General features: G+C 45.5%; 1 protein-coding gene across 10 annotated transcripts in view; it reads left to right on the top strand.

Annotated features, from left to right (window-relative positions):
• RASGRP2 (RAS guanyl releasing protein 2) overlaps positions 1-16079 on the top strand; it is a 66875-nt gene that overhangs the window by 17161 nt on the left and 33635 nt on the right. For 4 of the 10 annotated variants that reach the window (XM_061605644.1, XM_061605643.1, XM_061605646.1 and 1 more), the window contains exons 4-7: positions 771-833; positions 1364-1498; positions 2214-2364; positions 5888-6061. In XM_061605644.1, the coding sequence (XP_061461628.1) occupies positions 771-833; positions 1364-1498; positions 2214-2364; positions 5888-6061 (523 nt within the window). Of the gene's footprint in view, positions 1-770; positions 834-1363; positions 1503-2213; positions 2365-5887; positions 6062-16079 lie in introns of those variants that run through there. The other 6 variants (XM_061605648.1, XM_061605647.1, XM_061605651.1 and 3 more) reach the window with 6 other exon arrangements.

Raw genomic sequence — 16079 nt, forward strand, 5'->3', positions numbered from 1 at the left:
TAAATATATATTCAGAAGGATCCTTCCCCCCCCCAAAAAAAAAGGCTGTGCAAGAGAATTGGACCTTCCCAATCCCCACCCACAGCAGCTGTGCCATGCCCACTGGTGTGGATGGAATGCAGCAGGAGGAACACCCAGAAAAGTGCCAGAAGGTCAGTTCCGTTTGCAGCTTACAGTGGATGAGCAATGATTTATTAGCACTTGGAGCCTCCTTGCCTGGAAGCAGCCAAAATCTCTTCTGTGGAAAATGAGCCTGTTATTCTCCATGTCTCCAAGCTGGGGGGGGGACAGATGGACTTGATGGATGGGCAGCTGCTTTGTGGCCTCTAAAATCCCAAGGATGAAAGAAGTAGTTGGAAGTGCTGTCCACAATGGAACTTTCTCTTACCCAGATCTCTCTGCCAGCCCCCTTATTTCCCCAGTCTCCCCTCCCTTTGTAGCTTCTTGAACCAACCTGGATCTTTTTCTTCATATTAATGTTGGTGTTGTCCTCTTCACACTTATAAACAACAATGGTTGGATGGATGAACTCTCTTTAAGCCCTTGTGAACTCCTGGGACCTGGTCGCTGATAAAACAGAACTGTATGCATGAACTAAATGGAAACTTAAAGAAGTGGCTAGGGAGCATCATTTAATGGCTTTGATGCAACCACACCATAAAATCTTTGCTCTACTCACCTGTCAGATATTCTCCAGTTTGAAACTCCCCATAATGCACACATTTACACAGACAATCTTCCTCTCTTTTTTCCTTAACTTTGCCCTGAACTTACCAGGAATCGCGTGGGTCAGAAAACAGTTCCCTGCAAGTTAAAACTTGCCACCTGGTCAGGTAGGACAGAGCAGGGGAGGTTGGGTGTGGCTGGTTGCTGAAAGGCGGCAAGTGGGGAGAGGGTAGGGGGCTGCTATGGATATTGAATGGTGGGATAGTGAGGATGCTTCAGGAGCTCCTCGCTCTTATGTGCTGGAGGTATGTCTGGATTTAAAAAAAACCCTTTGCTGGGATTGGTTCACTATTGCTTGACCGCGTGTGTATTCCTGGAGTTGGCTCCAGAATGACTTGTGGGATGAAGGAAGACATTTTGGTTCTCTGTATTAGAGGTTTGTGCAGATGGATGAGTCGGTCTCCTCCTGTCCATGTGAGTTTCACATGTCCTCATAAATCCATTCCATCCCATCTCTCATTCTGTGAGGAAAAAAAGATGCACAAAACTTCATATGTTGGCATGGATTTTCCCTAAAATGTGCCTTTTTTTAGATACGTTGATACTTTTTTGAGCTGTTGTGGCTCCTGTTCTCCCCTCCTGAGGAGGCTGCATCCCGCCTTTTGGCTTTGGCACTAACCTGCATTCTTGATTCTAGCAGATACTGGATCTCGGCCTTCCCCGCAGAATTTGATCTAAACCCAGAGCTGGCAGAACAGATCAAGAAGCTGAAAGAGCTTCTGGGCCAGGAAGGGAACCAGCATCACTCCAGCCTCATTGACATAGAGAGCGTGTAGGTAAACAGCCCCCCCCCAGCTGTCCTTCCAAGCCCTCCCCATGTTTCTTTGCGGGCTGTCTTCTGATGGCTGGGAGGTGCGGGTCAGATTAGATGCAATTCCAGTGCACAAACATCTGACTGTGAGCTTTGCATTCCTGATGTGTATGAGAGTGGCATGTGCCAAGCTCTGCCCCAGAACTTGCTTTGTTGAGCCCTTGAGTGCAACATGTTGGATAGTGGTGATGGAGAAGGATACTCCTTGGAGTATGCACAGGCTGCCTTTCTCAAAGTAGGGCCTTCTCAGTGGCCCTACCCCCTCTTTAGAATTTGCTTCTTGAGGAGGCCCACCAGTCTTGCTCACCAGTAGAGTTCAGAAAGCTGAGAAAAGCCTTTTTAGCCAGGTGTGTGTGTGTGTGTGGGCTAAAGTTGAAATGGCAGCTCTGATGGGATGGCGTATAATTGATTGTTCTCTGTGTTTGTTTTTAGCATGTGTGTGAGAGACAGAACTTTCTGTGAGCTGCAGGACAAGCTTTATGGCAAGACTGTAAAGCCTTTAAAAGAAATGAGACCAGAAAGTCTTGACAATTGCAACCAGCCCCCCCCCCCCGAGTATCAGAGACTCAGGGCCAGACTGTCGGGCAGGACCTTAGCACCCTTTAGGGGCTAGCCAGTCTCCACATCTCTGTTTGCACAACCCAGACAAAGCATGACCTCTTGTGTCCCCTTCCAGCCCTACTTACAAGTGGAAGCGGCAAGTCACACAGCGCCACCCCATGGCACAGAAAAAGCGCAAGATGTCACTGCTCTTTGACCACTTGGAGTCAGGGGATCTGGCGGAGCATCTCACCCACTTGGAGTACCATTCCTTCAGCAAGATCCTGGTGAGACCCATTGGGGGCCTCTGTGTGCGTGTGTGTGTTTGGATGGGGGCATCTCTGTATTTATTTAATCAATTTTCTGCTGGGAGGAAGGGCAGGATACAAATAAATAAATAAATAAAATTTATTTCCTGCTTTTAACAAGATACAAGTGCACTTATTAAAGAGTCATCAAAAACAACAGTATTCAGAAACTTTTAAAGCATACAAAATCTTTAATATAGCCAGCAAACAGACAATAGTCAGTGCAGTATTTATACTAGATACACACCATAGACAAAATAAAAATAGTGACACCATTTTCTCAATCTCGCACATCTTCCCAGCCTGCCTTTGCTCTTTTTCTTTAGTTCTCTGAGACCAGGCTTGGCTTTTCTGCAGTCCCCTTGTCCCCCATTCCCATAAGACCACTGTAGCTGGACCAGTCCAGTGCCCTGTTTCTCCCACTGGCCAGCCAGATGCCCCCCTGGGAAGCCCGTAAACAGCTCAGCAGCAGACTCTCCCCACTTGCGATTCCCGGCAACTGGTATTCAGCGGCAATTACTGCCTCCAACAGCCGCTGTGGCTAGTAGCCATTGATAGCCGTATCCTCCATGTGCCATCATCCCAGGGGTCACTGTATGTTTATTTTTCTTTAAATAATTTTTATCCTGTTCTTCAGCAAAAAAGAAAGGGAAAAAGGGGGAGCTCCCAGAGCAGCTTGCAAATCTATAAACAAGACAGTCCCTGCCCTCACACTTACAAAAGCATGACATAAGAGGAAAGTGGATTGAGAGGGAGAAGGGAATGAGCCCAGGTGCAAAATCTTAGTTGCCGCACTGGGCTGATGCTGGTGTTCTTAAAAGAGCTGCTCTGTCTCCTGAACCATATCTGGGTACCATTCAAATGCAGCCCTTTATGGCTTGGGACTGGGTCTCTGAAGGATGGCCTCTCTCCACATCGCCCTGGGTGTTCCCCGATGACATCGTGGCAGGTTTGAAGTCTGGCTGATGGTGGTGCCCCTTCCAGGAAGGCCTGCCTGGGACTTCCCTGGTCTTCTGTCTGTACCTGACAGAGACTCTTTTGTGGCGCTTTATCTTCTGACATTGGGTTGTTTCCAGCAAAGTCTTACTCAGAGTGGACCCACTGCAGTTAGTTATGGCCATTCATTTCAGTGGGTCTCCTTTGACAACCCCTGCTTCTTGCATTGTCCTCATTTGGATGTGATACTAACCACTAGTTTAACCTTACGTGAGTGAGCGGCAGGTCCCTTGATCCGGTTTCTCCTCCTCTTCCTCTGGTACGGACAGGAATGGTTTGGACATTTTCATTTCCATTTTAAACTATCCAGAATTTAGCTTTATTATGTCCACACCTGGACGAATGGTGGCTAAACTTAACCCTGGTATAGTGAAACAAGTGAACTCCAAACGATGGTTTATGAAGCTGAAGTTTCAAGAACAACCATGGTTTAGATTAAATACACTTTTAGACATAATGCTGAACTGCAGTCAACTGAAAGTGAAAGGTGACGCTTTCCATCTCCTCCTTGTGGAGGAGGGAAGGCATGAGCTGGTCTAGAGAAGGCCACTTGTACGTAAGCCTCATATTAGTTGAAAAGTGGGACACAAACCTATTCCTCCTGAAACCAGCCCCCCTGGTTTAGGGGCTGTGTTGCTGGGTGTGGCCTATCGGCAGAGATTGGCTGTGATGCAGCCTTGGGAGCGGAACTGGGAGTTCTGTGTGAGTGGTTCCCCTGCACAAGGTGTCCGGGTTTGACCCTGCTTTAAGCAGACTTGGTTGAAAAAAGAGAAAAAAGCTACTTTGTTTATAGACGAGCATAGCTGATAGGAAAGGCAGTCTAGTTCTAACTAACACACAAAGCAAGGAAGACGGGTGGATGAGCAGGTCAGGTGGAGAGCGTAGACACCTTGGAGGACGATCGCTCTCTCTCTCTCTCTCTCCCTCCCCCCCATGCAGACTTCAACCCCCCACTGAGTTACAGTCTTCCACACTTCCCACACTAGTGCCGCTATTTAAAGGGGGCAGCCTTGTCTTAGGAGGCACAAAAACCTGAGCCGGGCCCTGATGGCTGCCATTTTCCCAGGGCGAAGGGCTTCAACCACAAGCCATTGGTCACTTCACTTTTGCTAGTACATTTATTCCCTGTACTGCCCCGGCCGTGGGCTTCCAAATATTTTAGGGTCGGTATCAAGGAGAACAATGAGGCAGACTCACGGTTTACTCACAAAGGAGAAAGCTTTATTGGGTACATATCAGGCATGCCTACCCAGCGGAACAGACCCAAGGTCTCTCACATAGAGGTGTTAAGGTCTGCAACCTGAGCTCATGACACAGGCACCTTTTATAGAGAAAATCTTGGCAAGGCATACACAATGACGGAATGCATCATTAGCTATATCTAACATCAAATCGGCACATCTTGACAGGGTCCATCATTAATCAGACTAGGCATCAAAGCTGCCCTATGCCTAATAGACAATGGCTACTATCTCACTATCTTTGAAGTATCCCCGTCCCTTGATCTGGGGTGTCAAGGCACCGGATGGATCACCCTATTTACGTGAGAGGACACTGGTCTGGTGCCAAAGCACATCTTGACCTCTCTATGCTACTCTTTCCATGGCGCGTGCCCTACTGTTAATCAGCACGTGCAGCCCATCCTTGGCACATGTAGCTCTTTAGAGCTAACTGGATCAGTGCCAAGGCTACTGTACATCAAACGGTCCTTTCCCTCCCTACCACCCTCCTATCACATGTGCTACCGGTTCTCAGCACATGCAGCTTGTTAGTGGCTGACTAGATGAGCTTCAAAGAGGTGTTCTTGAGGCTACATCTAGCCTCCTCATAGATAAGGCCCAGCTGAGGGACATTGACTGTTCCACAACCTCATCTTCTAACAAACTAGTTCTCTGGCAGGTGTCCAAGCTACAGAAGACAACATTGTGAGCTTAACTATTAAATCTTACCCTCCTAAAGGCACTTATACATATAAAAGCAATAAGGCAGCCTTGCATAATGGTTATAGCAATCACATACATGCCCCAGGGTATACATTCCCCTTTTAAACTGCCTGTTGCCTGAAACCCAGGGCAGTGATTCTTTCGTGGCTGGGAGTGTTATAGGAATACAGAGATCTGCCTTATACTAGGTCCATCCAGCCCAATATTCTCTGCTTTGGCAGGCAGCAGCTTTCCAGGATCTCAAGTGGAGCTCTTTTTCCATTACTTGCTGCTGCCTGATCCTTTTAACGGAAGATGCCGGGATTATGTGCACAGCAGGTGCTCTGCCACTGAGGTCTGGCCCGCTCCCCTATAGGCAACAGCAGCCTGAGGGCTTGGCTCTCTCCAGTTACCAAATGTGCCTCTGTGCTGTGCGCTTGCAAGGGCTTTTCCCCACCACCCAAGGGAAGGTTACTATGTAGGCCTTGGAGGTGGCGGGCACCTCCACATTGGGGACCCGTCCCAAGGCCCTATTTCCTTGTCCTTCCCTGAGTCTTGACTGATCTGCTTTCTCCTTCCCTCAGTTCCAAGACTATCACAGTTTTGTCATGCATGGCTGCACGGTGGATAACCCTATCCTGGAGCGGTTCATCACCCTCTTCAACAGCGTCTCCCAGTGGGTGCAGCTCATGGTGCTCAGCAAGCCGACAGCTCAGCAGCGGGCCCAGGTGATCACACGCTTCGTTATGGTGGCCCAGGTGAGAAACAGCCAGCAGCATCTCAGACTTCCTAGCCACCCTCCTGAGAGTTGCAGCTGGGTTAGATTTTGAGGGGTGGTTTTTTAAAAAGAAGGTGCTACCTTCAACTTATTGATTAAAAAGAATCAGGCATAGCAAGCTGTCTTCTCCCTACCTGATCTTTCCACCTGGAGAGTTTGCCCACCTAGCCTAGTATTGTCTACTCTGACTGGCAGTGGCTCTTGAAGGGGGTGGGGTTAGGATCTCCTGCACAGAAAGGTCTTTTCCCATCACATCTTCCCTGGTCTTATATTAGCCTGAGATGCTCAGGACTGGACTGGAAAGCATCTGCTCTTAAGAGTGATTATCATCAGTACCCAACACCAGCCCTGTAGCCGAGGGGGGAGGGAATGGGGGCACTGCCCTCCCGAGCTGTGCCATATTGCCCGGTTAGCCAGGTTTTACCCGGATTCTTTGCATGCCACCCGGCGTCCGTTTAGCCCCTTAGGTGGCCTGGATTCTCAGCTTTAATTAAAAAAAAATTAAGTTTCTAGGTGGTCCGGTTCTCGAGATATACATAAAAATATCAGCCGCCCCCGACTGTTAAATCTTTCTTTAAACAGTACTGTATAGCACTTCGTAGCTTTAACCCCGCCCATTCAGGATTGTAGCCAATCAGTGAAGCCAGGGTTGTGTTTCAGTTTCATTGACCTGAGGCAGTGTCTAAAAAACCTCATTGCAATGCCAGAAAACGGTGGTTCTTCCCCCCCCCCGTTTATCTGAAAATCTCATAAATTGGGTAAGTATATACATTTCAGTTTTTTTTCCTCTTGTGTGCAGGAGTCAGATCCTGGGCAGTGTTTTGAAAACCTTCCCAATACTTGCTTTTGTAAAAGCAATGCTAATCCCATATGCCCAGAGTAAATCCCATTGAATTCAATAGGACTTACTTTTGAGTAGACATGGTTATGAATGTGCTGAAAATCAATGGGACTTTGGAGTGAATGTAAAAAAGAATTGTGTTTGTGTTTTAACTCTTTCTGTTTCCGCTCCAGTCCTATTTTAAAGCAAGTAGGCAGGGCTTACTTAGGTATTACAGTTTTTATTCTGTAGGAAACTAATACTGATTTTTTAAAAACTAATACTGATTTTTCTGCAATGACCAACTGGTTTGACAATAAACTATTATATGGGCTGTATGTTTTTATACATCTGCAGTGTGTGTGTGTGTGTGTGTGTGTGTGTGTGTGTGTGTGTAGTCTTTCCAACAACCCTGTGAGGTAGGGTTGGAAACCAAGGCAGTTCACAACAAGAAATAAAGCCATTTAAAATCCAATAACCATAAAAACAGTGTAAAGTGGCATGATTCGGAATTTTGGGTTGTGTGAATGAAGTTGCTTATCACTTGAGGTTGCATTTCTGCCCCTGTTTGAGTAAGCCCCACTGAATACACTGGGACTTGCTTCTGAATAAATAAACCTAGGATTGCACTATAAATATCTTTACAGTTTGTGTAAATAATAAATATATTTGATAGTCATGCTTATATAAATATTTCTTCATTTATCATATTTTTGGTTTTTGGTTAGGAATCCTGACTGGTTGTGAGATGCTTAGTTTTCTGCCTTACTCATAGGAATCTTGTGGTTGGTATGGTGTTGCATTTAAGAAATCATGGTACGAAATGGCCTGAATCCGTATAAGGCAGTTCCAACGTGTAGGTGCTGCTACTATACAGGACTGATTTCTTACAAGAGCAGAACCAGTACTATGTGGCACCCATAACATGGAAAGCACAGCTTGAACTTGGCCTCGTAGCAAATCAGCAACCAATGCAGATTTCAGAGCAGAGGTATTATGTGCTGATAGGATCTCACTCATGTCAGCAATTGTGCTGCAGCATTCTGCATTAACTGCAGTCCCCAGGTCAGGTTGTGCTGCATGGGGATTTCTGTGACGTTGGCTGACTGGCTGCTAGGATTTTTTTAGTTTGGGTTTTTGGTTAGGAATCCTGGCTGGTTGTGGGATGCTGAGTTTTCTGCCTTACTCATAGGAATCTTGTTGTGGTTGGTATGGTATTACATTTAGGAAAGTGTTACTGCCTTTTGTATTGTTTTTTCCCTATTTGCATTTCACTTATCTTTAACCTCACTCCATTACAGCCATAGAAGCAACAGCAGCATATGCAAGATAATTAACTCCCATTAGTGATAAAAGCAAGAATTTATCATTATTATTTTAATTAAAACAAGAGGCTTATCAGTACTTTGAAGAGGACCAGATATTTATTTTCTTTCTGAGCCCAGGACTGGGTCTTTCATGATGCCCAGTGGGGGGGGGGGAGCAAGAGAGCAGTCGATAAGACAGTCATCCTGGCATTGGTAATCTAATTAGCAAGGTATGTGTGGGGTTGTTGCCCAGTTTCATTTTGAGTATGGAGGTGGAACCTGTGTAGATGTGGTTGATCAAAGGGAGAAGAAATTTTGAGTTAAGCAAAGCTCTGCTTTTATAAAACCTAAGAAACATACAGATACTTTTAATGTCTGGGTGCCTGCACCAGTGGAATACTGGAGGAACTTGTAAAACTTCGTCGCCTAGAGTGGCCATCGGCCAGATAGGCGGCATATAAATTAAATTATTATTATTATTATTATTATTAACTTGCTGCAACAGTATTTAGAACTGAGCATGTGGTGTGAAAGACTCCTTTTCCAAAAAAACATTTTGGTTTCTTGTTTTTCTCCACCCACCACATCTCTGAAATATATCGTATATGTAATGGTTAACCATACTGCTACCCTGACTTACTTTATGTTTGTTGCTATTTTGTGTTTTTATTATGTTTTTATATTGATTGTGTATTTTTATTGTTTTTATTATATTTGTAAGCTGTGCTGAGCTCTGTTTTTAACAGCAGAAGGGCAGGATATAAATCCTCTTAATCAATCAATCAATATTCCATAGTGTTGGAAGCTAGAGTCTAGGCCAGCCTTTCCTAACCAGTGTGCCTCCAGATGTTGTTGGACCACAATTCCCATCTTTCCTGATCATTGGCAATGCTGGCTGAGGCTGATGGGAGTTGTGGTCCAACAACATCTGGAGGCACTCTGGTTGAGAAAGGCTGGTCTTGGCATTTAAGGCTGAAAATGTTGCTTTTTAACAAAGCTGGGCAGATTCAATAATACTCCATTTAATGAGCGGCTATGCCCTTATAATGCGAAGGCAGTTGAAACACTTAATCATGTTTTTTTCCACTGCTCCTTTTACCAAGAAATCAGAAATTCCTTAATCAACCCTTTATTTACTCACCTTCCAGGCAGAACTGAGGATTTCTATATTAAATATCTCCTTGCCGGTCAACTCGCCCATATTACTGAGCCAGTAGCCAAATTTTGTGCCATAAGTATTTCTATTAGGAAAGGTATAAGCCTGTGTACTTAGATTAGCTGTTCCTTATCTACTGTGATGTGCTTTATATTACGTAAGTTTAATTTCATAAGTAAATGGATAATGTCCATGGTAATTAACTCTGTTTTATCATTTTAGATAATAATTTTAACTTATAGCTCAATTTTTAGTATATTTGAATGTTTTCCCATCTCATATACCGTAATTTATTTCATACTGTATATGTATATGCATATATAAATGTATAAAATCTATAACCAAATCCCGACTGTTCACGGTAAATAATTTTCATCCATCATGTTAGTTAACAATCTTAAATGTGTTTAATTGTTTTATATTTTGTATGTTGTTATGTATTCTTACTGGTCTTCGACTGTAATAAACAATACTACTACTACTGCTTTTTAACAAAAGATTTCTCACATCTTTCCCCAGTTTTTGGTGGTAATTCCTAGGCACAAAAATAAAACAACTGGACAATCCAAATATTAATATGCAAATAATTTGCATAATATGCATAATATGCAAATTAGCCTGCCCAAATTTGTGGAACTGGAATATGGCAACCCTATTCACCCACCCCCCGCCAAGGAATGTTTTAGGGAAAATTGTCTTCTTTTTAATTTGTGACATGATCGACAATGGCAGCCTCCATGTAAGGGAATGACAGCTTATTTTAAAAACAGGAGCCATTTAAGAATAGGACCCTCTGAATAATTCAGTGAATAAGGCAGGGCAAGTGCACAACAAAAGCCTCAACTGGAAGATTCCCCCAAAGTCTGCTCACTCAAAACTTTTCCTGCCTGAGGGTGGATTTTTCATGCTCACAATCAGCCTATAATTACTTAAGTGATCCTGAAAAAACAGCCTGTATAATATCATGACCCTTGAAGAGTTAAATATTAGAACATTGTATTATGGACTAGAGAGACTCCACTCCTTGGACTTTCCTTTGCTCAGCTTTTCAGTTTCATTTTCAGTTGTACTGTCTACCCAGCCAGCAATAAAGAAGCATTTTTTTTGCCAGCAGTAAGAAGTAAGAGTTTGTTTTATTCTGCAGTTATTATGATGAGTAGAGCAGGACTGGGTGCTTATTGCTAAATGGTGAAATAACGAGATAAAGTGATCTGAAAAAATGGCTACCCTAAGTTACCCTTTACTCTCTTAAAGCACTCACTCATAGCCCCCTTTAGGATGCACACCTTAACGTGGTGAGGGGGTTTGAGAGTGTTGAAGAAGCTGAGAGCAATGCCGTCAGGAGCCTAGACCAAGAGGCTAGACTCCTAGCAGGGGCACCCATGGCGGAATGGTCAAAGCTGAGACACTAGACTAAGATGCATCCAAACTCAGAGGAAGGCAATGGTAAACCACCTCTGAATACCTCTTACCAGGAAAACCCTATGAACAGAGTATCCAAAATGCAACACGAGATAGTGCTGGAAGATGAGACCCCCAGGTCAGAAGGCACTCACCGAGCTACTGGGGAAGAACAAAGGACAAGTACGGGTAGCGCTGTGACTAATGACGCAGCTGGGTCAAAGCCGAAAGGAAGCTCAGAGGCTGATGCGCACAGATGCGAAAGGAGAGTCCGGAGTTGTACGACGCACACAATAGGAACATGGAATGTGAGAAGCATGAACCTGGGAAAGTTAGAAATTGTCAAGCAAGAAATGGAGCGTATCAACATTACAATACTTGGCGTGAGTGAATTAAAATGGACTGGAATGGGACATTTTCAATCAGGCAACTACCAAATATTTTATGCAGGAAATGAGAAATCAAGAAGAAATGGGGTTGCTTTAATAGTGAGAAGTGATGTAGCAAAAGCAATTAGGAGCTACAACGCAAGATCTGAGCGAGTGATATCAGTGAGATTAAACAGGAAACCTATTAACATAACCATCATCCAAGTCTACGCTCCAACATCAAACGCAGAAGAAGAGGAATTGGAGAGATTTTAAACAAAAGTACAGGAGGAAATTGATCACGCACCAAAACACGCACCTGGATGTAATTAATGGTTGAATGTGTATGGTGTTTGTATGAATGATTGAGTTGGTTGGTATTTATGTTTTTATTTGGAAGTTTTGTTGTTTTGCTGTTATGTAGTTAATTGATTGGCTGCATAGTGTGAATTTTATTGCCTGAGTTAATGATGTGTGTGTGTGTGTATGTATGAATTTTTGCGTGTATTGTGTTAATACGTATTGTCTGGTGTGAATGTTACCCAGTGTGTGTGTATTTGTGAGTTTTAGTTATTTAATATGTGCCTGGGGGAGAGTATTATACATCGTTCGGGGAGACTTTCGGGGGCCCCAATTAGCGTAATGGGAGGTATGGTGTTGTGAGGAGAACGTGCCAGGTAAGGGGAACTCGTCCCAGACAAATAGTGCCTGTGACTTGTTCTGGTTCTCCTCACATCCCCAGGACTGCTGGTTGTTTTGTCAGTCAGCCTTCGGATCTCCACATGCTGTTATTAAATGCCAGGTTGGTATGTCATAAGATCTCTCTTGTTCATGATCTGATTGTGGAAGAAGCTGCCGACCTGGCCTGTATAACTGAGACCTGGGTGGGTGACCAGGGAGGAGCTGCTCTTTCCCAGATTTGCCCACCTGGGTATATGGTTCAGCATTGTGGTAGAACCGAAGGTCGGGGAGGCGGGGTTGCTGTGGTCTATAGGAGTTCTTGCTCACTCACCAAGCACCCTGTCCAAGTGACGACTGGCTTGGAATGTCTCCACCTCGTGTTGGGCCAGAGAGACAGACTGGGAATTTTGTTGGTGTACCGCCCGCCTTAAGAACATAAGAACATAAGAAGAGCCTGCTGGATCAGGCCAGTGGCCCATCTAGTCCAGCATCCTGTTCTCACAGTGGCCAACCAGGTGCCTGGGGGAAGCCCGCAAGCAGGACCCGAGTGCAAGAACACTCTCCCCTCCTGAGGCTTCTGGCAACTGGTTTTCAGAAGCATGCTGCCTCTGACTAGGGTGGCAGAGCACAGCCATCATGGCTAGTAGCCATTGATAGCCCTGTCCTCCATGAATTTGTCTAATCTTCTTTTAAAGCCATCCAAGCTGGTGGCTATTACTGCATCTTGTGGGAGCAAATTCCATAGTTTAACTATGCACTGAGTAAAGAAGTACTTCCTTTTGTCTGTCCTGAATCTTCCAACATTCAGCTTCTTTGAATGTCCACGAGTTCTAGTATTATGAGAGAGGGAGAAGAACTTTTGTCTATCCACTTTCTCAATGCCATGCATAATTTTATACACTTCTATCATGTCTCCTCTGACCCGCCTTTTCTCTAAACTAAAAAGCCCCAAATGCTGCAACCTTTCCTCGTAAGGGAGTCGCTCCATCCCCTTGATCATTCTGGTTGCCCTCTTCTGAACCTTTTCCAACTCCATAATATCCTTTTTGAGATGAGGCGACCAGAACTGTACACAGTATTCCAAATGCGGCCGACCATAGATTTATACAACGGCATTATGATATCGGCTGTTTTATTTTCAATACCTTTCCTAATTATTGCTAGCATGGAATTTGCCTTTTTCACAGCTGCCGCACACTGGGTCGACATTTTCATCGTGCTGTCCACTACAACCCCGAGGTCTCTCTCCTGGTCGGTCACTGCCAGTTCAGACCCCATGAGCGTATATGTGAAATTCAGATTTTTTGCTCCAATATGCATAATTTTACACTTGTTTATATTGAATTGCATTTGCCATTTTTCCGCCCATTCACTCAGTTTGGAGAGGTCTTTTTGGAGCTCTTCGCAATCCCTTTTTGTTTTAACAACCCTGAACAATTTAGTGTCGTCAGCAAACTTGGCCACTTCACTGCTCACTCCTAATTCTAGGTCATTAATGAACAAGTTGAAAAGTACAGGTCCCAATACCGATCCTTGAGGGACTCCACTTTCTACAGCCCTCCATTGGGAGAACTGTCCATTTATTGTTTATTGTTTATTGTTGAGCCTTGCTGCTCAACAAATTCCCTAACTGAGCTGACAGAGGTAGTCTCGGAAGTACTGTTGCGGTCCCCTAGACTATTGGTACTGGGGGACTTCAACATCCATGCCGAGACTGCTTTATCTGGGGCGGCTCAAGACCTCATGGTTTCCATGACGACCATGGGGCTGTCTCAATTTGTTACTGGCCCGACACATGTGTTGGAACATACCCTTGATTTGATCTTCGCCACTGGACATGGAGGTTGGGGACTTATCATCTATACCATTGTCATGGACAGATCACTGCTTGCTGAGGTTTAGGCTCACAGCGACCCTTTCCCTCCGCAAGGGCGGGGGACCTGTTAACATGGTCTGCCCCTGGAGACTAATGGATCCTGAGGGTTTCCAAAGGGCTCTGGGGGTTTTTCCGACTGAGAAGACTGGCGCTCCTGTTGAAACCCTGGTTGATTTGTGGAATATGGAAATGACCCGGGCGGTTGACACGATCGCTCCCATGCGCCCTCTCCCTTGCAGAGCTCATACAGCTCCATGGTATACCTTGGAGCTGAGAGCGATGAAGCAAGAGCGGAGAAGGCTTGAGTGCAGATGGAGGTGGACTCACAATGAATGTAATTATGCCTTGGTAAGTGCCTGTTCAAAACAGTATATAGTAGCGGTGAGGGTAGCAAAAAAGAGATATTTTGCTGATATTATTAAGTCATCACTCTCCCGCCCAGCGGAGCTTTTTAAAATTGTACGAGGGCTTTTACATTCTGGCCCTCGGGACATTATAGATTCATCTGTAGCCCGCTGTGATGAATTTGCCAGGCATTTTCAAGATAAGATCGCTTGCATTCGTCGGCACTTAGACTCCAATATTATAGCAGTTGGTCCTAATGAAGCATCCAGAGCACGGTCTTGTCCCCATTTATTGGATGAGTTCCAGTCGGTGCAGCTCGAGGATGTTGACAAGATCCTTGGACTGGTGCGGGCGACCATGTCTGTTCTGGATCCTTGCCCCTCTTGGCTGGTGAAAGCTAGCAGGTCCGGAACCGCCGACTGGGCCAAGGAGGTAATAAATGCCTCTTTAAGAGAGGGAGTGGTCCCTGACTGCCTAAAAGAGGCGGTGGTGAGACCACTCCTGAAGAAACCCTCCTTGGACCCAGATAACCTGAACAACTATAGACCTGTGGCGAATGTTCCGTTCCTGGGCAAGGTCCTGGAACGGGTGGTTGCCGGCCAGCTCCAGGGGCTCTTGGATGACACTGATTATCTTGATCCATTTCAATCCGGTTTTAGGCCCGGTTTTGGCACCGAAACAGCCTTGGTCGCCCTGTATGATGACCTCTGTCGGGAGAGGGACAGGGGGAGTGTGACTCCGTTGATTCTCCTTGATCTCTCAGCTGCTTTTGATACCATCGACCATGGTATCCTTCTGGGGAGACTCACGGAGTTGGGAGTCGGAGGTACTGCTTGGCAGTGGCTCCGCTCCTACTTGGTGGGTCGTCACCAGAAGGTAGTGCTTGGGGAACACTGCTCGACACCCTGGACTCTCCGTTGTGGAGTCCCGCAGGGATCGGTACTGTCCCCCATGCTTTTCAACATCTACATGCAGCCGCTGGGTACGGTCATCAGGAGTTTTGGGGTCCGTTGTCATCAGTATGCTGATGACACGCAGCTCTATTTTATTTAGTTAGTTAGTTAGTTGCATTTCTAAACCGCCCTATAGCTAGCAGCTCCCAGGGTGGTGTACAACATTTCTCCTTTTCATCCTCTTCAGGTGAGGCTGTTAACGTACTAAACTGTTGCCTGACCGCGATAATGGACTGGATGGGGGCTAATAAACTGAAGCTCAATCCAGACAAGACCGAGACGCTGCTGGTGAGTGCCTTCACTGCCCAGATGGAGGATGTTCATCCTGTTCTTGATGGGGTTACACTCCCCTTGAAGGAACAGGTTCGTAGCTTGGGAGTTCTTTTCTATCCTTCCTTGTCTCTTGAGGCCCAGGTGGCCTTGGTGGCCCGGAACGCTTTCTACCATCTTCGATTGGTAGCCCAGCTACGTCCCTATCTGGACAGTGATGACCTCGCCTCAGTTGTTCACGCTCTGGTAACTTCTAGGTTGGACTACTGCAATGCGCTCTACGTTGGGCTGCCCTTGAAGATAGTTCAGAAACTGCAGTTAGTCCAGAATGCAGCGGCCAGACTATTGACGCGGACCACACGGTCCGCTCATATAACACCTGTTCTGGCCCGTCTGCACTGGCTTCCTATTTGTTTCCGGGCTAAATTCAAAGTGCTGGTTTTGACCTATAAAGCCCTACACGGCATGGGACCGCAATACCTGGTGGAACGCCTCTCCCAATACGAAACTACCCGTACACTGCGCTCGACATCTAAGGCCCTCCTCCGAGCGCCATCACATCGAGAAGCTCGGAGGGCGGTGACTAGATCCAGGGCCTTTTCGGTGGTGGCCCCCGAATTGTGGAATAGTCTCCCCGATGAGGTATGCCTGGCGCCGACGCTGCTATCTTTTCGGCGCCAGGTGAAAACCTTTTTATACTCCCAGGCATTTTAAAAATTTTAAATATTCTTTTTTTAAAAAAATTGTTTTATAGTGTATTTTTAAAACAGTATTTCATTACTGGTATATTCTGATGTTGTTTGGTTTCTGTTCTTTGTTTG

Source organism: Rhineura floridana, chromosome 22 (genome assembly GCF_030035675.1).
Source record: "Rhineura floridana isolate rRhiFlo1 chromosome 22, rRhiFlo1.hap2, whole genome shotgun sequence".
Lineage (NCBI taxonomy): Eukaryota > Metazoa > Chordata > Lepidosauria > Squamata > Rhineuridae > Rhineura > Rhineura floridana.